The following is a 27,955-nucleotide window of genomic DNA, read 5'->3' on the forward strand; positions in this document are numbered from 1 at the left end:
TCACATTTTGCCAGCATCCAGTGAAATAATTGTACAAAGTTAGTCGAGCAGGCAGCAGTCAATGATATTGAGTCTCTATTGTGATACGGTGACGTATGTATACCAGGACAATCAACGCGTACGGTGGATGATGAAGAGAGGTTGCCATTAAAGGATGTATCTACTTAATGACAATGGCGTGCCATTTGCATCATTCTCTTTAGCCCCGAGGAAGCGGATAAGTGCACCGTCATCGTTGTCGTCGCCGTCGTCGTCGTCGTCGAGTAGAGATGAGCTCGTGGGCGTATTGGCGACGGGAGAGCGGGAGATCGTTGCGCCGAACAATAATTGAGACAAACTTCTCTCCTTAAAGTTCAACTGGCGGGGCTAGTTACCGCTTCGTCGTCATTTCTGTAGGACATACATTATCGGTGATTATTCGGCGGCTTAATAATCGCCATGTCGGAGAAGCAGAATGGGAGGCGCATTGTTACCAAGAAACCAGCGTAATTGCACCACGTGGGCGTAGATTTACGTTTGGCAGGTAATTGAGGAGCTAATTAAATCAAGATGATTCGACAAAACCCTGTTACGACAACAATCGTCAATGCACGCAGCATTGTTAATCGCACGATTAGTCGAAGCTAAATCTCCTTTCTTATCGTTGAGCGTAAACGACGTACGTTGTTGAATCATGAACGTTCTGTCTTTCCATTCCCGATAGGCTGCTCGATATACAAAGATAACGATATATAAGTCTCTTTAAATAAATAGAATTAATCATAGCAGGTTGTATATCTTCGTGATAAGCGAATATTTTTTGCTCTCAAAATGAAAAAAAGCAATTCTAGTAGTTTCGATACTCGAAAATATTTCGTTTTATATAGTTAGTAGTTCAAGAAGTTTCATTAAATAATTCTTAATGTTATATTTTTTTAATCTTAGAGGAACTTATAATTTATGATCCAATCATATGTTGATAAATTTTATACTTTGTATTTTTTTAAATTATTTTTTATTTGTTCCTGTTTTTTTTTTACTTATATATTCTATACTTATACTCATTACTTTATATACATATATATGTCACGTGATTATGTATTATATATATTTTAATTAATCCAGGATGTCGCATAATAACTTTTCTGTTTGACCTCGGTCGTTACCGCTAAAACATCGCGAAAAAAATAGCCGGCTTTCATAAAAACCAAACTAATAAAGGGCCATCTCCGCTTGCAGTTACAGTACGATGAGTAGAGTAGTACATTATATCTAATATACATCAATCTCACTAATGGACATCCAACGTCAACTCGCCAATGCGTTTCCCCGCATCTATCACACGACACGTATTTCGACACTCGCCCGCGAGGTCTCGAGATGTGTTTTATCAATTTTGATCCTGAAAAGAAACTAAATAATTGTTATCAAATTGTTATCAAAATTTCAGTGTAATACGAGCACTCCATCAGTCCAACATTAATTATTTATAAAGTTGACTATTTAAAGTTAGCTTAATTTCTTTCTCACGATGTGAACCCTCCAGCATCTTCGGATAAAGAAGAATGACGTAGGTACAAGAATATATAATTGAAGAACATATAATTTAGTGCTAATTGGAATAAATTATTTATTGAGTCCAGAAATAATTATTCAATATATATGTAAATAAATTATTTTTTATATTTGAAATAGTTATTAAAACTTATTTTTATAGGCAAGCTTGTAGCTATAATATAATCGGAGAAATTCCTGATTGTGCTTTGCTGCTGTTCTCAGAGGAGAAAGAGGGCGAAAACAAGGACGATGTCGTCGTCATTTGAGTGTACGTGTATTATGACTGATCGCGGATTAGCTTCTTTTCATTAAATATAACAGCTACACGGGGGAGAGAAGAGTCGAAACAGGCGTGACGGGGCCCTGACGGCTCTCTGGCAGCAGACTCAGTGCTTTATAATTGACGTTTCTCAGGGGGGTGGCCCGATTTCCGTCTCTGGTGTTAGACCGCGTGCGGACTGCTTCTCTCTCTCTCTCTCTCTCTCTCTCCTCTCGCGGAGGGATGCGCACCCATCCAATGTGGGTAGAAGGGGGGAAATTGAGATTGACAGTTAATTTCGTTGTGCTGCACATAGTGCGGGGCGGTCCGAAATTTCGAAGCGCTGGGATTGACCTTCCGCTCCGTTGGAAATCCGACCGCCACCCATCCAAGTATCGCGAGAACAGGAGATGTTCGAGGGATCTTCAGTCACGTGTGTGTATCGCGCGAACACGCGGCATGCCAGATTAGACGCGGAGGGTCTACGCAGCTTCTGTGATTTTGTCAATATTTAACGACGTAGCTTTTGTGTTAGCCATATTTAATGCGTAAGGAATGTTCTTGTGTCTCTCCTCTCATGAGGACGCGTTTGATGAAAGTTATATGCTAATGTGATTTCGATGTCAATTACAACTTTAATTTACTCTTGGCTGAAATTAGTATCACTTGGTTGATGAGTGAAATTTGTTAAAAAAATTATAAGGAAAAATAACGTAATGTATTTACAGTCTTTGTACGAATGAAGAATTCAAAGTACAATATAATAAAAGATGTAATACTGATACCCTGTAATGGCAAATTAAAAAAAACAAAACGAAAATGACTTATTTATACATATTTAAGGGTGGTAAGTAATAGCTCTGAATTGTTCTTTATAAATCTATTGTGTATGAAATTGCATTAATGTTCTTCCTCGACATTTTAACGTATCATAGTAAATTCAATCACATATGTCATTTATAATTAGATTATAACGCTCATAGTTAAATCAAAACCATACGCATAGAACATCGCGCTTAACAAAGGAAATCGGATCTTTCGCATTTAATAAACGCTTCGATAGCGCCAGGCAGGTCGCAGCAAAAACATCAAAGCCTCCCTCAGTGCTGGCGCGCTGTTTTGTCACCGTGTCACACTTAAGCTCCGTCCGCCGGCTGCGCGACGAATTATTAATCTTCCGGTTTGCACGACGGCGACTAGCGTGGAAATTATTCGTACGCTGCGGGACAGTTTAATCCCCGATACAGTGACGACAACAGAACCGAGTGCGGGAATTCGGTTGTAAGAACGTTCCATTGCGAGCGTTTATCCCCTAAAAGCGGAAGCTCGGGATTACCGGCAGAAATCGAGTTTGCCGTGGCGCTCAATTTGCGACGTTTCCTATATGCCTTCTTACCCAATTTTCGCGTTAATGGGACCGTACCGAGTACTGAATGGGTTGATTTATTTTCTCCCTTGGTGTGAATTCTTCGAAAAGTGGCTTTATTGACATTTACATATGTACATTTTTTTACATATGTCAAAAATATATTTAAATGATTGTAAAAAACTCTTTTATTTTTTATATTTATTTTATTTTTATTAGACAAAAAACAGTTTTTTATTTTATTAGAAAAAGTTTTTTTTTTTTAAATAAAACGGCCTAAACAAAATAAATGTAAAAAACAAATGAGCTTTTTACAATTATTTAAATGTTTTTTTATATACGAATGCCAATGAAACAACTTTTCAAAGAATCGATGGAAAAAATATATATATTTTTTTCAAGCAGAGGGAAATTTAAGTATAATATAATGACACAGAAGTGTGATGTTCTTTTAATGTGCGTTACGCAGCTACAATTAATACTCAACACACACCTGTGCTTTCTTTCGTGTCTTGAAACTTTACTTATTATCGTTACATCATTTTTTCTGCAGTCATTTTTTTTACTGTCCAATGATTAATAATCTCATATTAATTTGCGCATGCACGCGACCGAAAATGATCGCACGATATTCAATTATATAATGCTATGCTGTAGCTCAACGATCGTGCGCAGGCGATGATCGCAGGAATTTCGAACAAGAATGATTTTCGTTTCACCCGGTTCGGTGTTTGTTCGTGCACAGTGTAATGCGGTTGTGCGGTATGTGCGCGCAAAATGCGTGCCTGTTTGCGCAAAAGGATGCATTGTGACCGTAGCATTTGCCTCGCTCCCGTGGAATTGTACGCGCATCGCACTAATGTTAGCGCTTATCGACCGTACAATGCAGCAGTTATCCTTCTCTGTATCACTTCTCTCTCCCGGCAGTTTCTATTGTAACTCGCTCGCTTGTAATGAGGGCTTACATATAGTCGCATTAATTTAAACAAGATGGCACTTAAGCTCTGTATGCACAAAGCATACCGAGGATAGCACAAGCTCTCGCATTGCAGGTTATTATAAATGTTTAATAGTCTGTGTATGTAATTTGTGCATTAATGAAATTACATACAATTGTTTTAACATCATGATAACGTTTCGTCTTGTAATTATATTAGTTATGTTTGTAGTGTTGATTACATTCCACAGTATCATGATATATAAACGTGAAATTTCATACTTCATTTACTCCGAGTAGAATAGTTATGAGAAAGTGAAAAGTTTTGTATTAATTGTAGCTGTAAATTATAGTTTATACAATATATAGCTTCGAAATTATTAATATCGAAACAATCGTAAGTTAGGTGTATTAGGTGTATTACCAATATTTTGTACACTTTCTTCTTTCAAAAGGATTTATTAAAACATTGATTGCGATCAGCAGAAAAAACTAATTAGTTAGCGCTTAGTGATTCTTTAATATAATTGGTTCTTGTCTTTAATTCTTCATTGAATCTAAATAAATCTATAGAAATCAATCATATTAAAGAATCACTAAGCGCTAACTGATTAGTTTTCTCTGCTGAACGCAGTCATTGTAAAACGTTAGTCAGCGAAAATTTCCTGTGCAAAATTTTTTTTACATAATTTCCACGTTTTTATACTTACATTTATAATTATGAGTTTCCACATGAGTTTGACTGAATAATACAGTAAAATGTTTATATGCGATGGCAGCAAAAATGCGTGTCTCGGAAAGAGCAATTTTTGTGATAGTGGCCTTTAGAAACAAAGAATATAAATTTCAGTCACGTTCTCGTGTTTCCTGCGAGTCGCACTAATGACGCGCTCGCTGAGACGAGAGAGGGGAATGAGAGAACTTCTTGAGCGCGAAAAGAGAGAGAGAGAGAGAGAGAGAGAGAGAGAGAGAGAGAGAGAGAGAGAGAGAGAGAGAAAGAGAAAGGGACAAGTCTGGGTGAGAAAATCGAATTTGATATTTTCGTTCGTTTTTCATTGGCAGCACGTGCGCGCGTGAAAATATCGGCGGACGACGTTCACCCTCCTTTTGCGTCGCGTGCGAAGCGAGGATTTCTTATCTGCACGGGCCTGGTTCCCGTCCTCCGGTGTTTCCACCCTTGATTCCACCCTCGAGGGGTGAAAGGTGGTGGCATCGGGAGTTAGGGGAACGAAGACGAAAACGTGAAGAACGAGAGAAATGCGAAATGGCAGCTGCGGCTAAGATCTCGGAGGCCGCCTCGAAGAAAGTTGTTGGAGGAGGTCTTGCAAGAAGGCCGCGACTGAATTATTTAACTCGCGGCCCGTCCGAAACCCCCTCCCCCTCCATTCTTCCATGTACCACCCTTTTATTCGCTGGGACGATTCTCTTGAGGAAATTTAATTTCACCCTCAGTGGCTGAAGAGAAGCGTTGAAGAAGAGTGTGCCTGTCTTTCGTACAACGAGCTTCTCTTCTCTTCTTTCCACTTCTCTTACGGTCGAAACGCTTTTAATTGGCCGTGGTCGGGCTCGTTAAAGGAGAATTTACGTCGAGAACTAGAGAAGAACGAGATTGGAAACGAAGAACGATGCGCTGGTCGTCGCCCACGAATTTAAAAGGACGAACGTGGGAGTTGTAGAAATGACGAGATCGTGCAATGATCGATGAAAATGCAAACTATCGCGTGTATACGGCCAATAGAATCGGATATAGATTTAAAAAAAATATAAAATGAAAAAATATAAAGAGCATTCTTTATCGCGTGCAAATAAAGAATTTGTTTGTGGATTTGTTTATCGTATTATTGACTTTGTATTTCAGAAATATTTCCAATTGAATTTATTTTCTTTATTTTTATTGTTATTTTTGGGATGTATTTTCATTATCGTTTAGGATATTCATTTCAAATTCAATTTTTGAACTGGCGACAATCAATTCCAATTTTTCAGCAACAAATCTCGAATGTTTGCGCTGCTCGCAAATCTGATTGGCATCAGCCGCGAAAAACCAGGGCGGAAACTACCGTTCGTTTACATACGACGCTTTACTCTCTTTAGTTTCGATTCACGACCGACGATCACCGCACCGCATCGACTTACCCTCCTGACGCAGTCAGAGAAAAAAGAGGAGAACGGCGACATGCTGGGTAAAACCGTGGAGCAGAGGGAAATGTAGAGCGAGACGCAACGATGCGCGGACGCAGCTTCCACAAAATTCGATGGATACGGTGTGCTGAGCTCTTTTAATTCCCTGTGGGCGCAGACTACCTGGTTTTTTCATGAATTCGTCGGATAAGGGATTCCTTTTGCGCGTCTACCTAATATTGATACACGTATATGCATACGACATATCGGGTTTGCCACTTCCTTTCATCCAAGTACTTGGTTTGACATTATCGTTAGCTGGAAGTTTAAGCTTGTAATTAGTTATAGCACGGAAACTTGGGATATACGCTTCTATCAATATGTCACTATGGACATAAACTTGGAACGCTTTAACTCCCACAGAACTTAACGCGCACGTCGAAAGGGACTATACCGTCGAATTCATAGCCTCAACTGCAGCTGTGAATTTCGTTAGAGAAATGTAATTGATTCTTGTTTGACGAGATCGTCGTCGCCGACGTTCTACATAACAAATCGATCTGTCTGCAAACACGATATTGTACACGATAAACTTATTATCATCGCTCTGTGTGTGTGTGTGTGTGTGTGTGTGTGTGTAGCTATCTGTTTGGAATTCATAGAATTGTCCTTTAAAGGAAACTGTTCGATTGCGTATGCCATTTGACTGGACACCCCATATGTACATCGCGTCGCCGACGATCGGGGTCTCGTTGCCGCAGGCTCGGAGAACACGCGAAATTAATTCGCCGCGGCGTTTCCGCCCTCTCATGCGGAACGCAACCCCCGCAGGGACTACGCGGCCGCCGTTTGTCCAACTTTTTGCATCGTCGACCGGACGTCCAATTTATTGCCAGTCGCAGAATACTGCATGGCGCCGATATTTGCTCGCCGGGAAACGCGCGCGACCGTTCGCGCAAGGATCGACATTTCTGCAATTGCAATCTCCGATGTGCGCCATCCGCGTCAAGCTTGACTCTGGCGGATGCATAAATCAACAGCGCGTTGTAACGCGAGCTCGCATTATCCGGAAATCGCCGTTTTACTATGCTCTGTCGTTTCCTCTCTTTTTCTCTCTTACTCTTTGTGTGCTCGTAAGATAAATAAGTATACTGACGGTCCGTAAATTCTGGGACGAATATGTGCGCAAAAGTTTCGTCACAGGAAAATTCGTCTTTAAGTATATCTCGTATTATGAGGTGCAGATGGACTTTTTTAAAACGCGTAAATTAATCGTTGTAATATTGAACATGGCATAAAGGAAATGTTTAAGAAACGAAGTATATTTAATCCGTGACAAAAGCCTATTATATCGAATTCATAAATGATGTTTCGTGACTTTCCCTTTTTACTACTAATTGCGTATCTTCATCTTTAGTTTCCGTCATTTCCATCGTGTACCGTGTCGGATGCGCAAAGCAAGACGAGCTTTTGTGCTCGCTCGCGTATTTAATGAAAAGCGCATTTAACGTTGGTGGGATATTATGGCGACCCTTTGTACAGTTTACGCAATATATTCTATGCCGCAATGAATGCATATTTTTCTTTCTTTTGATACTTGTGGTTACACAGCGCCAAATCATACATTTGCTAACGCAATTGAAAGTGTATTTACTCTAAAATTGCAATTTCCGAAACCCTTGAACGAATATCAATCTAAATTATTATTAATTTTCGCGCAGTATTGTGAAATTATTATATATATTTATTACACGTTATCGTTCATATGGAATTAAGAATGAAATTTATCAATTTTTTGTTGTTGTCGGAACATATATAATGGACAAGTATATATAATGGAAAATATATTGGACATAAAAAATTTAGAATTTGAAATGTAATTCAGCTTAATATATCTTCGTTAAATAATATGATCTAATTGGAATAAAAAGCTATCTCTGATATCTAGATTAAATTGATAATTTCAGAATATTCCGTCTTCAAAATTAACGTGCACTGCTCGAGGCACACTTATTCTAATTAGAATTAACTAATATCTCTCTCTCTTTCATATATGTGTGCGCGCTTTTCATCTTGTTGGAAAGGATTGCACGGTTCAAATGAAATTCGCCCGCGGCCCAAAAGTCTCGACTCCGCATTGTCCTCAATCTAATTTACCTTCCGTCCGGCGTCAGAATTCCTCGGTTTTCGCGAATGTCGAAATTCTCCAGCCGGCCCATATCACGACTTTCGAGACTGACATTTAAACGGAGTTCCCTACCTTACTGAATGCTCGAATACGGCAGTTGGCATCTCGGGATTTTATCGATTCGCAGTCGAATTCTACGCAACAAGGCATTGAAGTATACTTATTTAATCATGAAAGTTATTTACACTATATATGTATAAACTTTGTAAATCAGCCCAAATACTTTTCTGCGTGTAATATTTTACATTTTTTTTTTTAATCTTTCTGAAAATTCTATCTCTACGATTCCAATTGAATTAAGTTTAACAGAACAGGGACTTCAGTGAATGAAGTTTAACAGAAGCTGCAAATTCGATATTCGTGGCTGTCTATGTCGTTCCATTACGGTTAACTCTTTCCATCTACCAATCACTTTTTCTTTCGCGAATGCGCCACACGAGAAAGGATTGCACGCGAGTGTAGGTATATGTATCGATGGAGACGACACGAGAGATAGGAAAGCAACGATAGAGAGCAAGAGGGATGGACCGACAACGTCCGGAAAATTGATGGAAACCAGTGTGCGTGCGCGCGCGCGACACGGTCGTTGCGTATATCCCGGGAAAGCTGCTGCTGCTGCTGCTGCTGTTGCTATTGCTGCCTGCCGCTCGTGAATTAGGGGAAGATAGCTTTTAGTTGAAGCACAGTGCCGTCACCAGGTGCGCGTCCGCCGACTCCACGGACTACCGGCATATAGCCGAACCCTTTTACCGAAATTGCCGGATATCCCCTGCTGTGGCAGATATCTCTCTCAGTCCTCTGCTTTCCATCCCCATAGACTAACCACCACCCTGCAGCCTTCGGCAACCGAATTCTCCGTCTTTCTCCCTCCTCTTGATCCCGCTGTCGTTCGGGTAAGCAGGTGTCGCAAAGTGCACTGACGAAAATTCTGTGGAGAAAATCTATCACGCATCTTTTTTATTTTCCTTCGTCTCTTGTCTACTTCTTACTCTTCTCGCCAACAGTTATGCACGAGCGTTGCATTATACGTGCTTTGAAAATTTTATTTGCACATAAATGATTCGGTGTAAAAAAAAATGAGGCCATATTTCCGGAAAATTGTTTTTCGTTTGAGCGGAAATTGGAAGTCGGCCAAGGTAATGCGGTAAAAGACTGCAGATGTCATTTAAGAAGACGTTTATGAGGTATAAAACGAATGTAGACTCCTTTTTCACTTATGAAAAATCTATTAGACGTTCTTTTCCGTGCCTTTCTACGTTCAACTTTAACCATCTTGGATTACTGCATTCCAAATTAAAATTCTGCTGAAGTTCTAAAGAAACTAACTGATACATATCGTTTTTCTGAAACTCAATTCACTAAAACCATCTAACTTATTAATCGCTTATAATAAAAAACTTTCATATCTTGGTCTCAATTTCCATTTTGCTTCTTGTATAATTAGTGTAAAGCGATCGCGCGCAATTCATGGGACATTGCGTGCATGTCGTGCATAAAGTATTATGAAGCAAACGCGAACATTCTCAACAGTAAGCCGGCAATAAAACTTTCAGATAGATTTTTTTGTTATTTAACGCTATCGTACTGCGCGTACAACTGCAGTTATGAAGTGGAATATTATCAATATACTTTTCGTTCAAAGTAATACGAAGCCAATGCGAAATGCGCATGTACGACACGAAAATGCTTTTTCCAGGATCACTGTCATGATGCTGGAAATGCTTTCCGTGCCGTGTGCACATTTTTTCTATCCGCAATCTCTAAGTGACATTCGATTACATCGAAGTACATACGATACCGAAACTATTTCCAAGGTTTATCTATACATATTATGCACATATTAATGCAAATACACGATATGTGATACATATTTTTACGTTAGATAATGAGAAACATGAAAAATATTTCAATTTAATGTTTAAAGTGGAATATACTGCAAAAAGTTTTTTTTTAATCATACATGACATAATCGAAGTTATAAGTCTAAAAATTAGAGACCATTTTCATAGATTATTTTCTTTTAAAATCCGACAATTAATTTATTACGTTCAAAATTAATAATGCTACATAAATTCGCAATATCGGAAAATTAATGGCACATTGGCACATGAATTTGCAATACGAGCCAGAGTTGTGTACTCACAGTGTTTGTAGCTCGCGTTATAACTAAAATTAATATACTAACAAGATATAAATGCAAACAATTAGACAAAATTGGTCATAAATGAGATATGCGTGTATTAATTTTAAAATTAAACAATATTCTTTAATAGAAACTTTATATTTACACAACTAAAATGATTTAACATTTAAATCCTCATAATACTTATGTAAATTATATATTTATATATCTCTTATTTTATATTAATTTATATCAGTAGTTATTTTCTATCTAAATAAATATTGCAGTTTCAAAAAAATTATATTAAGATGTATTTGAAATCTTGTGAGATCTTTGTAAATTTCATCATTGTTGATCAATATAATGCAATTTTACATTTGATATCTGAGCTATTCCGAGTTTAGGATTAAAGCCGTTTTTAAATTTAAGATAAAGAAAAACACTTCCATTATATACAAACAACACGTTATATTTTCCCGCACAATTTTCCCATCCATGTTTAACTGCGGTGAATATATCAGGATGTATAAGCTATAACTAAGGCAACCGTGGCAGGACCGGAAGAGTCAACGTCCTGGATGCTTATCTCTCCCCGGCATTATGCAGAAACTGCATGGCTGCGCACAGTCTACTTTATGCACCCGGTGAATGCCAAATAAACGAGAAATATGCCGCGAGGTGGTAGCGGTCTTTCAATACGAAGAAAATCGTAAGATCTTTCTCTTCCTTTTCCTATTTCTGTAACATTTCCTCTTTTTCCATAGTACGTTTGCATATATACGTAACGTCAGAGAAACGCTATATTTAGATAATATTCCATTTAAATGATAAAATCGAAATGGCTGCGGATAGAATGATCACGCGATACATGTCTCCGGACTCTCTGATACTCTCTGGTACTCTCGAGGCTAAGGTTATCTGCATTATAGAGGAGGTTTCTAGTGTGTTTTCAATCGTCCTCACTGAACGAACATCAATTATTCATTGACAGGGTAAAGATCGCGTGAGTAACGATATTCAAAACGTCACAGGACTAATAGGTGATGAATGATAACTTTGCCGTACAAAATGGTCCGATTATTACGGACAATATTCTGTCGGTATTCATTGGTATATTTCATTATAAAATAACGTAACGAAAAGAAAATATCAAATAAAGCAAAAAATTAAAGCGTAGATTTGTACAGGAGGAGAATTAAAATTTTTGTTAAAAATTTAATAAGATCTTTGAAATTTGAATTAAACATCTCGTATATTTATAGTCTCATATATTTTTAGAGCGTTTATATTTTCTTTTTCTCTTTGAAATTTAAATTCGTAAATTCAATGCCGCTTTGACGCGTTTCATCTGTTTAACCCTCAGTTCCTTTTGAGTTTCTTGTTAGTATCTATAGTGTCTTCTTTATCAGGATATATTGCGGTCTCCGGGTAGAGACGAGTCATGGTTTAACGTCTTTAAAGCTTAAATGATGACTTTTACGAGTTGTTACGTCACGAGCGTTTCGCTCTACTTAGGAAGGACTGAGACGGTCGCTTATATGCGTCGAGTACGCATATGCGTGCATATGTCGTTCGTAGTACGCGTGCAAACGCATAACGAGACGAACAGGTCCCGTATCTAACAATCCCGACCGCTTTTGAAGGCACCGCCTTTTAGGGATGCGTCTTTATGTACATACACGAGTGTATCTGTACTACAGATTACTTGATATCTTCTTGTCATGTCGCGTGTCTTCTGATGCTCCCGTTCGCGAAGGACATCAACTCGCATTTATCTCACTTACCATTATAATTACATTTGCTTCTTATTTTTTTATTTAGTTCTCATTCTTCGCAAAGTAGAGGTAAAAAAATATAATAAACCTAACTAATGTGATATTCTATGGAGTCATTTTACTATTCTATTTTTTGCTCAGAAGCGAGAAAACTGGATTGGACAATTTTTTAAAATTGTCCAATATTTTTTTAAATTGTCCAGTTTGTTAAATGAAATTTGTTAAATTTATAGCAACGTGGAACAAATTTAAATGTTACTTGCATTTATTATAGATTAACAAGACATGATATGAAATACGGAAGGAAATTCGTGGTTTGTGCGCGCAAATTATTTATCCCGCGAATGTACGGATAGTGTGAATAGCGGTAATCGCGTTAATTTGATTTAATTCATTTGCCAATATGTGTATCCGGTTAAATAATGGAATATGTTACCGAGAAACTTAAAGTAATAGGGGTTACGTGCTTATACTCCACGACGCTAATATTGAGTGTGAAACTGCGGAAGCCGGAAACTGTTGCACAGTATTCTCTTGAAAATAGAACAACTTGCCGAACTCATTATTTATAAAGCGAATATCCAATTTAATTTTCGCCAGACGTAATTTGTATTTTCTTTAATTTTATTTTGATTTTGCTAATTTCTATCTTCTCTTAGTTCCATTTTGTTCGATTAAAATACTGTCATGCACATTTATCAAATGACATTTTACGTTGTTTGCTTTTAATATGCTGTTGTGTTTTTAATTTTGGATGTTTAAACTGTTGTAAGAGAAAATGTAAGAATTGTATTCAATATTTTTATACAAATTAACGCTTACGAAAGAATGAGGAAGTATTTTAAATGGAATACAAATATTGAATAGTTTTCATGAAGAGGAGGAAGGCAGCTATTATGTCGTTATACCTTGCTACTCGTAAATGACATTCCGGAATTTCATCTGATAACGAAAACCTCGTTATGCGTGGTATCTTCTTATTAGTATCATGGCATGCTATCTTCAACTAAATTACATTAAAGTCTAATTTAATTCATCGTGCGTTTACGTATGCAAATAATCATGATTTCCATAAGTTGATAAATAATAATTTTTATTGTAAGAACGTCGAATAATTTTATTGCGTAATTTTTCAATGATTTTTTTTATTTTTTTAAGACAGTATATCATTCAGATTCACATTACGTAACACGCTCCCAACTGTCGTAATAATTTTTACAACGGCGGAACAACAACTTGGCCGCACACTATTCCGTTTCGTTTGAAACTTTCCTCCGGCATCCCCATAAATTTCCAGCTCGCAGGTGTCAAAGGCACGCTTGTACTTCGACATATTTCATCACACCGTAAGAGATCGGGATTCTCAATCCATTCCCCTACGCCGCGACATTCATAAACACCCAATGTCGCGTTCCATTCTTCAAACACGGACCCACCCGCTTCGTCTCGGTTACCCCTCGAATGACTTGTTTGTCTCGGTGGAATCGCATCGAGGCGTCTGCAAAAATGTTCTCTTTGCCTATCTTCGCGACGATTCCATTCCATTTATTTGCACCGTAGTTCGAAGACGTTCTTGCAGAGTCAGCATATTTTTCAGACAAACTGAGAAAAATACAAGAGAATGTTGAAAGAACTGTGAAAACATTGAGATAAAGAGAGAACTTTTATTTTTATTGATTTTACGTTAATTATTTTTATTACAATAGAAATGCAGGATTAAAATATGTATTGAATTATTCTATTGAATGATACGCTATGAACTAACATATGTATAATTCACTCATTGATTAACTAATTTGTTATGGACAGGCAACTGATATAAACTAAACTCAATGCACATTGACAGCCTCTGGCACATTTCCTTTCCAGTATGTTAATTTTACAGGAAGTAAAATAAAAGTACATGAAATTTACTCAAACAATCGTAAACGTTTAATATAGAAAGTACAATATTATAAAATTAGACGAAGATAAAAAGATAAAAAAAATAAGAGAATAAAATAAAAGTTATAATTGACAATGAGTCTTCAATTTTTATATAAATTTTTAATAAAGAATTCTGTGAGACGGTAAAAGTCAATTTCATTATGTCGTGAAGCAAAATCTTTCTATAAATCCGAAGATGTAAAAGATTTTTTTTTTTTTTTTTTATAAATTTTTGTCGTGCAAATGGCGACAAAATAGGATAGGCATTGAAAAGTCCGATGTTAATCAAGTCAAGAAGGAAGGAAAAGTGAAAGGAAATGTAAAAGCGCGGAAGGAAGGAGAGAGAAACCTCCGTTGAGCATTTAATTAGAACGCCTATCTGGAGCTCGGAGAAGCTGTGCTAGAAGTTTTTATCGCTCTCTTCACGGCGCGTCTTTCCGCCCCGAGGCTCTGTCCCTCGTCTGATTTATAAGGTTTCGCCGTAACACCTTCGTGTGTGTGTGTATATATATATATATATGTTTATATACATACTTTTATATATATACATATACATATATATACATATATATATATATATATGTACGCAGTCTTTGACCGGTCGAAGGAGAAGGCATTTCTCCTGTGATTCCAAGATTTAAAGGATTCCCGGATTTTGCGAAGTAAAGCAGTACAACACGACGCAGCACCGACTGTTATCAAGATTATTCTCTCACGCGTTTTCCTTTGTGAAGCTATCCGAAGCTACTTTATAGCACAGGGTAAAAGCCGCAGGTCGATTCAACGAGAGGAGTATCTCTTACGCGTCATTATTAACGCTTAATGTGGTCTTTATGTTAACGAAGATTCAGCTATTACCGCCACTAATGACTCCTTCTCTTTTTTTCTCTCTCTCTCTCTCTCTCTCTTTTTTTTCGCACTGTGCTTTCTACCATAAAAATTTGCGTGCGAGCAATTACGCGAACTTTGAGTTTTTCTTTCATCTTTCTATATTTTTTAGTACCGTGTTCTACACGGTTCCACTATCTCGCTAATTTTTAGAAAAACCGTAATATTTTGCACGTATTTAAAAATAGGTATTAAAAAAAAGATTGTTCATCCTATGGAATATCAGACATATTTATTATTTGTAATACTGCGCACTAATACATATTAATTGATTTTATAAGTAATACAGTATTTATTTTAATATTTTACAATTAATATTTTACAATTTAATATTTTTACGAATTAATATACAATATTTAATTCAAACATAACTAAAATATTTATCTAGATTTAATTTATTACTGCAACTAGTTAACTTGCTGTAATTCGTAAATTGTCACGCAACAAATGAAGGGATACACAAACACAACTCTATTCCGTTATTATGTAATTTCGGTTTGGTGACCGACGAACCCTTCGACCACTTCATTATCCTTCCGCGCGATACCAGGCTATTTAATCGCGTGAGTTTATTGACGAGATTACAGTAGCGCAATCTCTACAACTAATCGCGTTCTCGTGAACTTTGGGAATTACACTAGTCCACTAATATTTCCCCGTTCGATATCGGTCGTTGATCCAATATCTTTATCGCGATTTCTTCTTATCGTTCTCTCTTGCTCCGATAAAAGAATGTCTGCGCAGTTTCCTCGCTTTGCCTCCCAACTTTCTTCACATGAAAAGAAAGATGCGCGCCGTAAATGTCCACTCGATTTTTATGGTTCTTTATATAGTTTATGGACGATTTTTTTAATGAGAAACTACAATAGAGTAGCGCACAGCTTATGAATACTGATAACAAGTAATCATACATCTACACACGTTGCGACATTTAAATACTTTGCAGTGTTGATCGTCTAAAATTTGAAGTGATTTCAAGATGAAGAACTTATTTACGATTTATATCTACATAAAAATAATTGTTCACAAATAGAATATTTTAATTCAATAAAATTAAATTTTATTATTTATATATATATATCCAAAAACAATAATAATGATATATTTGTGCATCTATTTTTTTTTAAAATTCGTTATCCGAATACAAAAGTCTATCTGATATATGGAAGCCTTATCATCGACACGCTGTAACGTTACCTTAATTAAATTGGCGCGTTCCTCACTCCCTTCGCTCTTAACAAAGCTTTCGGTCTTCATTCGTAACAAGCCCTTAACAAAGCCTACAGGGAGGAGATGATGTATTCACAGTTATGTGCAATGTTCCCCCTCACGAATCGAAATTCAAATGCACTTTACTCTGCATTATGCTACGTGCCGTATTGTTCGGTACTCATAAATCCCTCCTAATTTACTTGTAATTATGAGACTTGTGCTATAAATCGGTACCGATTTATATCGATTACTATATAGGCAATACGAGCTAGAAATAGTGTATTTGCAGAAAATTCTCTTCGAATCTAGTGACTAAATAATTCATATAATATCAAGCAGTAAAAGAATAATTAATTATAATAAATTATAATATAGTTAATTATAATAAATTTAAAATAAATTTAGCTGTAAAATAAAGGATTTCCGAAAATGATTTTTAACTAATTGTTTAATAAAAAAATTAACATGAAAAAATGTAGGCTTATATATACATAGATAAAACAAAGAAAATTATATTCTGAAGGAAGAAAGCCGACGGCAAAGAGGTCAGCAATATCGAATTTACCTTGTCGAGATTTCCCAGTTGGCCACATTTTTGGAAGATCCTGTCGCCACAGCATCACCATTTCTTCTACTCGACCTCTCATTCGATCTTATTTCATAGACATCTGATCAAGACCTTTCCCAGCACTTTTTCCATCTACCTAGTTAGCACCACTCTCGTGGATTTCTTCCGATCCTCCCGAATCGAATTCTTCCAACTCGAGTGACATGTCGTCGGAGTTTACCGGGGAGCACTATTCCAGCCCCCCTGTACACCGGATGGCACGCGCGTAAGCAAAGCGGGATGTACGCACGGATCGCCTTTGAGTCGAGAATATACGTGAGTCGGGCGTGGTTCCCGGGTGGATGGATCCCGGGGGTTAGAAGGGTAGTTTTGTGGCTGTGGCGTGAGTGTGATGGCAAGATACGAAATGCCAAGGAGGACCCCTTCTGGATGTGTGTGAATCAACGGCGGGGGGTTGAAATGGGCGACGGAGAGACATTGAATAGCCCCTGGGGTGACTGCGCCAACAAACCCTAACTAACGTAAATAAGATGTCTTGGGAGAGGAGTGAGTCCTCTTGCTTGCTCTTGATTCCTTTCGTCTTCCTCTCGATCCCTTTGCTCGACCTTTATCTTCCTATACCACCCACCCACACACACCCACACACACACACACACACACACACACACACACACACACACACACACAAAAGCTCGACCAAAGCCGAAGCTGATGAGCTAACCTCCCGGGGCAATCACGGGATTTCTTCACCCAGGAGTCCTCTAAGAAAAGGCTTCCAAATTCCGTTTCACGTCGTTTCTTGTAGGAGGATCCGGAAACGATGAATCTGAGTTTCGAGGGTAAACTGGACCCAGTGTAACTGGGATGTGATGTGAGATAATAACTCTTGAATAGATAATGCAGTTACATACCGGTTAAACAAAAAGAAAACGCAAACTTTATGAAAAGAGATTACTTGAGAGATTGGAGCAATGCGATTTTTACTAAATATATAATTTGAGAATAAATATTTTTTTATCTTGTAAAAACTTGTCTCTAAAATTAAGATAAAATGATTTATATGTTTGTGATAGAAAAATATATCACAAGTATACATCATCAATGTACCAATTTATCAATTTCGCGCGCCGACCAAAGCCGACCCCAATGAACTCCCAGTCAATTACGGCATTTCTTCGCGAAGATCTTTAGGAAAAGTCCTGTCGCATCCCTCGTATATTCTTCCCCCACGGATGAACACGCAGTATGCGCCCCGGAAACGATGAATTTGCGAGTCTCAAGGGTGGATAATGGTTGATGCGGTACACCGTTGTAAACGCGGGGTAGTGAGAAGAAGCGGAGCGCGGTGACTCGGGCGAATTTGTGAAACGATTATAGAATCTGCCCGAGCGCATGCCCTCGAGGGGAGGCGGAGGTGTAGGCCGAAAATGGGGATTTCCAGGAACAACCAACCCTCCGTTATTGTTGCTCTCTTCGGCGGTTCACGCCGAATGAGTTTCGTACGACGTTATAATGCGCATCGCGACGATGAACTGGCAGGTTTTCTCTCTCACGTAATGACGAATACATTTTGAAATATGACATTAACGAGCAATTAATGTTGTTTTCTACAACAATAATAAATCGTGATATCAGCACTTTTTTGCGTACGAACGTGATGATTTCTTTTCACGAATGCAGACAAACATGTTTTTTGAATAAGTATCTATCAAAGAAGCAATTAAGAGACCATATGTTTATTTTTTTTGTATTAAATTATAACAAGATTTATTTTATTATAAATATTTTCTGAATTAGATACAGATTATATAAACGTAGGTAGGTAATTGAATTGTTTTAATTACAATTAATTTGATTTTAATATGGATTTTTATGAAAATGATATATAAAAAATTATAGAAAATTATAAGTGCCTATATCTTTAAATATATCTAGAAGTATATTTTTCTTGGAACAGTTTTATTTATACGTACAGATTATCTATACGTAGTTATATTTAAAGATTATTTATTTATGTCTTATATAATAATATAGCACACAAATGTATATAAAATATAGATTGTAATTGTGAAAAAAAATTTAATTCCGTGACGGCAATCTCTAAATATCAAATATCTCGTAACTTGATCGAATACTTTCATCACTGAGAGTTTCTCAGTGTATTAGATAAAATCGAATAAGTTCAGTCCGCCGGAAACATAATTGCGATTTATGTCTTGCCATTGTTCGAGAGGGACCGTCTGCTCATTTAGCCCCCTTGTGAAACACATTTTGCGATTGTAGGACCCAAGTGACTGTAGGAAAATCTTTAACTTACCCCTAGCCTGCCCGCCTATTCGCCTAAGCGAGCCGGAAATGATGAATTTGCGAGTCTTATCGCGAGGAAGAAACGACATTTTATGACAGTGCAAGAACAGCAAATAAATAAGCTGTCTTTACGAGCAAGAGACAATGCTCCCGGGGACGTAATCTTTAGCGATTCACCCTCTCTTGATTACGAAATCTCTTATCGGAAATGACGGCTGTAAGAGCAGAATTACACCTCTTGTAGGGAGTTCAATCATTGTGTACATAGGCACCGAAATGACAGCTGGTCAAAATTGTAATCCCCATAATGTTTCGAGATATTATAGATCGAGGGCTCGATAGCAGAACGAAAGCATATTTTCAGGCTGAAGTCGAGCCATTAATCAAAACGACTGCTGGTTGATTGTAGCTATTGTATGTAATGCACGGTCGGAGACAATTACCGACGACTAAGAGGATTTAACACATTTCTCACCATTCACCCAGTTCAAAGTTTAAGCAAACTTTGCGATGCAAATGCTGTTGGCGTTAAGCGAACGTTGCAGTGTCTTATCACGATGCTCCTCCCCCCTAGATACAGACTTCAGCTTGAATGTACCGTTGGAACTTATCGCAATTTGTAAGCTCGACCTCTTACGTGTGAATTTTCGAGAAAACGAAGAGCACTTCGCATACTATCGCACACATTAAAGTTGGAACGTGAATGTTAATTTCTACAAGCATACAATCAACCACTAGTTTAATGAAATACCTACGGTTTAATTACAATAAATAATCTAAAGAAAATATAGTGAATTATTAATTGAAATCACAGATTTTTATTCATAGATCTTAATTTATTACATTTATTTGTTGAAATCAAAATAAATTTAACGGAATATGAATGAAGAATTCCATATTTTTCATTTATATATAAAAAAAACATTCTTTGATAATTCGAAAAACTATGTCAATAGGAATTTATGGCCAGCTGAAAGCTGAAAAAGTCTTTTAGAAAGAAGTCATAGATTTAATTAAGAATAAATGTTTTTTTTTTTTTAATTTTTTTGAAAGTTCATCGCAAGATATTTATTACGCTTGTTTGATGATTGTCATATTTCAGTAGTTGAATCTAATCGGTCGTTCTTGTATATAGAAAGATGTAAAAGCAGCTTAAAGTCCTAAGTTTGCTAAGAGGAAGAGGGGAGGGAGGGAGCAGAGCAAAGCGTAACGCACTGGCTAGATCCTTTAATTGACCGCACGCAAGAACTCATCCTCGATCTTAGGCCAATTAAGGAAGTTCCTCCGTGAGGAAGGTTTGTAACCTTTCCGCGTCCTTGCGCGGACTATTACAGAAATTAACGAGACTATTACGAAATTAATCCCTCCAGTTTCTCGAACGGTTTGCATTATCCGCGATAAAATAATCATCTTGTACTGATTTTGTCGAAGATATCTTCAACGAAAATACAAATTTAATGGTAAAGGTATAATTAAAATAAATGATAATTTATTCAAAAGATAAAAAAAAATATCGAAAATGGAACAGATTTAATGACAAAGGCAAAGTCTAATATAGAATTTATTTTTACATGAGACGATATATTTTCTGAACAAACATATATTTAGAAATAATTTGAGGAAATTGAGCCATCGAGAATAAATTTTACAGGTGATGGCTAACTAGATGAAAGGCAGAATGCAGCAACGCATCTAGTCTTTTTTTTGGGACGTCTTCGAATTTTGTTTAAAATTCATATTGTATTTTCGTTTGTTCTTCTGACATTTACCAACGGCAGAAATAGCACGGAAGTTATTCGCTGCGCGGGAACAGAGGAGATCGACTTTTTCCGCCGGCAATTTGCGGGGCGGTTTCAATTTTCGTGCCATTGTCGATTACGTCAGACGCGATCAGCGTCACACGCGAGCTGCTCGCTTGCATCAGCGTAGCTTGGTTCACTATCTCGAGCCCGCTTTTTTTAATCCGTATTCAATTATTTTCGCAGCATCCACCACCGTTTCGCGGTTTCAGTATTTACGAGATCAACTGTTACACAGCGGCGCGCTCTTGCAGCCAGTGAAAAAAAAAAAAGAATTATTTAGGCGAACTGGCCCCCTATTTCGATTACACGGCTCACTCATCGCATTGTGCTTGCATCGGAATACATGCATACATACATATATACATACATATATATATTTTTTTTATTTTTTTTTACTGACTTTTTTCTCCTGTGAAACGCTTGTGCTGTCAATTTGACAATCAGTAGTAACATGCACCTGTGCAGGAAGCGATTGGCTGCCGATACAATGCGAACACAAATCCATTATCGGCCCACTTAATCCGCGTGAAACGGAAATCGACCGTTGTGGGCATCGTCGCGTTTTAAGCTCCGTAGTTAATCGCATGTAATCACGAATCGGCGCTTCTCCATGCGACTCGAGAAATTCTCACGGACTTAACGAGTAGTTCTAGTTGTGGCTCGCCCGTAAATTCGATAATGATTCCCTCGTTGCGCCGTCATTTCCACTCGTCAGGTAGCCTGAGCTTTACGTGCGCGAAGTTAACGAGCTAATGAGCTTGCAGAGCTGGCGCCGAGAGAGAGAGAGGGGGGGGGAGGGGGAGGGAGGAGAGAACAGGCGAGCATCTATTCTGCATTACGCTGCTGATGCAGTTTACGTCTGGATGACGCGGACGAGAAGAGGAGGAGGACGAGGAGGAGGAGGTCACAGAACGTTTCCCAGTTAGGGCAATTCCGCACTTTCGCTCGCCGCAATTAATTAGCTCAATTCCCGCTTCCTGTTATGCCTGCCACTACGGCGAGTCGCGCGTCGTGTTGACGCCGAGGGCACCCGTCGCGCACGCCTGCATTCCGACGACGTTCGCATACCGTTGTCATAGTTCACGTACGCATCTCGGTCCCTGAAGGCGCTTTCTGTTGCGTTACCATGAGCGTCGAGACGTCGCCGATCTGCCTCTCCGTGTTGTGCATTTATGTGATGACGGCGCCGCCGCCACCCCCGCTGCCAGAGACGCCTCGACCCACTCGTGTGGGTAAGAGAGATTGTTAATCAGGATTATCGCTCTCTGAGTTGTTTCAAATTGTGTGATCTTAAGAAACAGCATACAGCTTAATCTTTATTTCAGTAATTTTATCTCAGTAATGAATTTAATTCGAAGAAGAAAAAGAAAAAGGGTCACACATAAGACCAGTTTTTCGCCCTATCTGAATTTTATTCTCTTCTTTTGAAACAATGTTTGAAAGCTTGGAAATATTAATAAATAATTATTTTTTTCATTATTATATATGTTTTAATTGATATGTTATATACTATACAGAATGAATCAGAGTCGTTAAATCAGCTTTTTACCCTATGAGAAAATAATCGACTGCACACATTATAATTCAATTAGATATAAAGTCGATAAATTTCTCTTAGGATAAAAAGTTGGTTCAACGACTCTGATTCACTCTGTATACACATAAAAAAAATATTGAGTGTTTTGATATTTTAGAAGAGGAAGAAATTTAAATTTAACTAAACTTATAATCAAAACATAATCGAATGAAAATTATTATAAACTTGTCGATTTATTATCTATCTTTCACATACAAATAATTATGATGATAAATTAGAATATGTATTCAATTCTAAATTATACAAGCTTTAAAGATTTAAACCATGTTTTTGTAACTAAAAGTCGCATATTTAAGATAAGTGTCCGCTCTTGTATTTTTTTTGCATTAATGCAAAAAATAAATTACACATAATTAGGATGATCATTATAATACTCCGTTAACTATATCATTATCGAAACCAGTATTTTCCGTCGGTCCCTAGCGACTGCGATCGTTTCGCATGCAAAAACATGTACACACGCACATACTCATCTTTCTGTCAGCATAATAACATTTGTGATTTTTTTCTTGTTTTGCAGCTTATGCGAACGCAACTGATCCGTACTTGGAAATTTTACCAAACGGCGAGACGCAAACAAAGCCGATCGGCTCCAGCATTATCCTCACGTGTAAACCGAAGGTAGACGATCCGTCACTTATCTCTGATATGCAATGGTTCGATCCGATGGATCGCTTGATTGAGCCTCTCAAGTAAGTCGATTACCACACCTCATCTCTTCTTCTTTTTTGCTCATAGAAATAATATTTTTAAGATGACTCAAAAGTGATCAAGTCAACGGCGCTTCTCTATCTATATTATAATTAGCAATTGAGAAGATGACAGTTTAATTAATCGGAGGTATCAATTGCAACGCCGCTAGTGCTATGATCATTTTTTGAAGAGTTATTACAAGCAATTATAAGAATCATGATTCATGAATCTAGACACTTTTTCTTTTGTATCGTTGATATTTATACATGAATTGCTGTATTAATCAATTATATTTCAGAGAATAATGCATTTCATGTCGTGCTTCGTTAAAGTATTTGTGAAATTTATTTTAATTGAGAAGTAAAATAAACCTAATGAATTATTGAAATAATTTTGAAACAGCGTTTTCTTTCGATTAAGATTATGAGTAAAATGTTACAATCTAATTAACATTAGATTGTAACATTTTACTCATAATCTTATATATAATCTTATATAGTATAATACACATCATGTCTCTAATAATTTCACAGAATAAAATCGTAAATTTTAATTAATAATTATTTATGACATAAATCATAAATCCTCCATAGAGAACACAAATTACAAGCGAAAAAGTACAAAAAATATTTAATACTAATTTATAAATTTCTGTCACTTGTAATGCATACACAGGTACGCCGTCTTACCACTCGAAAGGCGAGTATAAAATCTACTGAAGACCTAAAGACTATGCAACTATAGTAGCGCTCGTTCGTTTGTTCCTCCCTGTTTCCACCTTTCTCATTTGCGGGCACATTCACCCGTCACTTCGTCCCGAGTTCGATACAATCATTTTCCCACGATGTAACCACGTTTCCCGCAGTCCGCGCCATGGAGCTCTTAATTGCTGCAACGCGAACCGATTGCAGTTCGCGAACCGGCTATTGCTCGTTAAGCTGGAAAAGTTTCGAACGGTCGGTCGTACTAAACCTGACTTATTGAGCGCCCGCACATGCCAAAACGAGGAAATTCGTTGGCCGGAAAAAAATGCATGTAACAAATTTTTCGTTTACACGTTCACGCATACCGAGTAACCCTAGAGCCATTGCTTTTTTTAATTTCTCTGTTAATAAAATTCAAATTTGATTTCATTTATTGCAAGAGAAAGAAAACATCGATTTTGAAGATACGTAAATTTTTAACATATTGAGTACATAAAAGTTAAATTACTTACCTAATTTTTTAACTTATAGTTTCAAAATAGAATGTAAAATCTTTTGTTAACATTTTTTTATGTTTATATACGTCCCTGAAAATTTATGTGCTTAAGCTCTCTAGTTTTTGGATGTTAACTAGCTTTATAATTAAACTGCTTGAGCTCATAGGATTAAAAATGAAACACAATATTTCTAGGGCATTGCGCATGTATGTGATTGTGTGCCTCAACAGTAATTAAGCAGCTCCATACAATGGCGCAATTCTGTGCATACTCGCAAACATTATTTCACCCTCATCTGTAATATTTATGTCTTTATTCATGCAAGTCTGTCGATATCGTTAACAGCTAATATATGTACCACGTGTCGCTCATACTGCAAAGTATTTAATCCAGGGATCAAATAATCTAACGAACGTTAACCCTAGTAACTGATTCGTCGTGTCGCGTGTTTGCACGATTACTCGATCCCCGAGTACGATTTGCATAATTAAGTACATTCATCGTCAAGAGTGCCGTGTGTGACATTCCCAGACAAAATCACCCCGATTCGAGCAATTTGCGCCACTCAATTATATGTTCTCCATATTACACTAATACAAGCTGTTACAAGAATGTAGAGACATGTAGAGACAAATTGAACCAGAAATATTCACGTACCATTTATTTATATCACGTACCATATATTTAAAAAAAAAAAACCTATAATATACATATAAAAATTTTTATCGCTTTTTCGATCGCTCTGTATAATTGACAAACTGTCATTGCTGTCATGATAATATCGTATTATTTTTTATGCCAATCCTCATTGTTTGCATTTATGTTTATGTGATTGTCATAATATAGCTGCTTCGTGATAACATAAATTAATTTTGAGATGTGTATACAATATTTCCTTAATTTTCCATATTTATTCGAGATATAAAAATTTGTTTTGATAATTTTCCATTTTCTGAAGACGGAAACGCTGTTTCACAGCACTCATGCTTTTGATCCTATCACTTCTAGCCATCTTCTTAATCCGCAGAATCCATATTCGTAACCTTTATAGTTCACGTCACGCGATATTACATCCGGCATCTCGTCACCCGATATACTGTATGGAAATTGCTTGAATACATCATATCATATATACCTGTACTCGCATCATACGTCGATATGCTCTATGCCATACTATGCAACGTTGAATAATATGAGGTCATGCGAATGCATCTCGTTGTCGTTTACACGTCATTCTCGCGTCATTCACGAAGAACGTGTATAAACGCAATATCGTCATGCGATGTCATTGATCATTGCTATCAATTTGATGTGCTTTAACCGATATTGTGAATTGTTTTGCAAATTGTGATATTATTCTCCACAGCAAAAAAGGCAATAGTAATTCAAAGCCATCCAGATATACCGAATTGCACCAAGATGGTAGACTGTCCCTATACTTTAATTCCCTTGAAGAGGAACAAGCTGGGATGTATACATGCAAAGGGATTTATGCACGTAATGTGCAGTTAAGCAAATCTGTGACAATCGATACTATTAGTGAGTACAGAATTAAAAAGTCTTATCGCATTTTAATTTTTAAATGAACTTATTCCGATATAGAATAAAATATCTCCCAGCGAGATACATCGAACAGTACTTAATATCACGATGAAATGATCAAAGAATTTTTTTTATTAAAATGTCATTGGAAATCGTGTGTAACTTTTTAATAAGGCAGATATAGAACAATTAATGGATATTTCGTTCTGGTTAATATTTTTGGCAGACAGATAAATTATATATCTAATTATATATCTAATTGTAAGATATACAGTAAAAGTTATCAAGTTTTATTAAATCTAAAAGATTTCAAATTAGTTAAACAATATACACGTTTTTTCCTTCCGAGAGATATATGTACATGTCGTAATATTTTTCCGATTTGTGATTAATAGTTGCGATCACGTGGGAGAATGCACCGCCAAATCAGTATCCCATTCTTGGGGAAGATTTCGATATTCATTGTCAAGTACGCGCTAGGCCATCGCCTTCGGTTGATTGGCTTTTCAACGGAGAGGTGATCAAAACAAATAATCACTATATCATAAATACTTATTCCTTGAAGATCAAGAATGTCCAAAAGAGTGACGATGGTACATATATATGTCGGGCATCAGTACAAACCACAGGAGAATTGCAAGAGCGACCTATTCACGTTGAGGTACTACAATCATTTAGTTAATACATTTTTTAATTGCTAATAATTTTTAGAGATTATATTTGCTTAAAAATTTAAATCTATATTTTTTTCTAAAAAATATTTTTTATCAATAACTTTGTTAATTCTTATTAGGTACACATACGACCTGCGATCACTGAGTTTACGAAACCAATAGACGTCATCGAAGGCGAAAACGCAGACATTAGGTGTAATGGTACTGGCAAGCCACCACCAGTAATCACGTGGGTTAAGTCTCTAACCCAACAGAATCTGTCCATTACCGATCGCTTCGGTGTCGATCCGGTCTCGGGTATACTCACTATCACAAATGTGAAGCGCGAAGATTCGGGTGAGTATCAATGCATGGCAACAAACGCTGCAGGTACCGCTACTGCCACTACCCAAATAAATGTGATCATCAAACCGAAAATCATGGAGTTCTTGAACAAGACCGTGGTGGAGGGCAAAAGTGTGGAAATCCAATGTAAGGCCTTCGGTCGACCACCACCAAAAGTGAGCTTCAGGAAATTTACCCTCGACAAGCCATACGCGGATGGCGCTCAGTCGGAAGATGACCGGATCATCGTGAGGAACGAACCAGACCAGAACATGTCTAGTGACGTGACTATTGGCATACTATCAATCACTGATGTTCTTACTGATAACGATGGCCTGTACGAATGTGTAGCGGAAAATACTGGCGGCGTCGCCTACATGAATGGTCATTTGACTGTGGAATTTCCGCCCTCCTTCTCCTCCACCATGCGGAATGTCACTTGGTCTTGGGAATCGAAACCAATTAATCTCACTTGTGAAGCCGAGAGCATACCGAACGCGACAATACGCTGGACTTTGCATGAGCAGAAGATCGAAAACGAAGCTTATATCCAACAGTTTGGTAACGGGCCGATTTCCACTCTCCAAATAAGACCGATCGACCGGAGATTTTACACGCATTATAAGTGCATCGCTATGAATACTCATGGTACGAGGGAGCGTATGATGGAATTGAGAGAAGCGGCGAAACCCGGCGAGCTTTTGAGCGTCAAGATGGCTGAAGTTACCGCCACGACGATAAGATTCGATCTGCAACCGCCCGTACATCCAGATTTGCCTGTCACCACTATTACCGTACAGTACAAAGAAGAGTTGCATACTTGGCAAAACGCGAAAAATAAGACGTGGTCTGTCGGTAAGTCTTAAATATATAATATATTCTTTTAATTTTTAATGAACTGTACAAAAAAGTTAAGA

General features: G+C 37.3%; 1 protein-coding gene across 3 annotated transcripts in view; it reads left to right on the plus strand.

Annotated features, from left to right (window-relative positions):
- The window catches only part of LOC108685689 (fasciclin-2), a 92,373-nt gene that overhangs the window by 48,605 nt on the left and 15,813 nt on the right, over positions 1 to 27,955 (plus strand). For all 3 annotated transcript variants that reach the window (XM_018190600.1, XM_018190601.1, XM_018190602.1), the window contains exons 2-5: positions 23,125 to 23,296; positions 25,865 to 26,037; positions 26,436 to 26,701; positions 26,834 to 27,893. In XM_018190600.1, the coding sequence (XP_018046089.1) occupies positions 23,125 to 23,296; positions 25,865 to 26,037; positions 26,436 to 26,701; positions 26,834 to 27,893 (1,671 nt within the window). The remainder of the gene's footprint in view (positions 1 to 23,124; positions 23,297 to 25,864; positions 26,038 to 26,435; positions 26,702 to 26,833; positions 27,894 to 27,955) is intronic.

Source organism: Atta colombica, unplaced genomic scaffold, assembly GCF_001594045.1.
Source record: "Atta colombica isolate Treedump-2 unplaced genomic scaffold, Acol1.0 scaffold155, whole genome shotgun sequence".
Taxonomy (NCBI): Eukaryota; Metazoa; Arthropoda; class Insecta; order Hymenoptera; family Formicidae; genus Atta; species Atta colombica.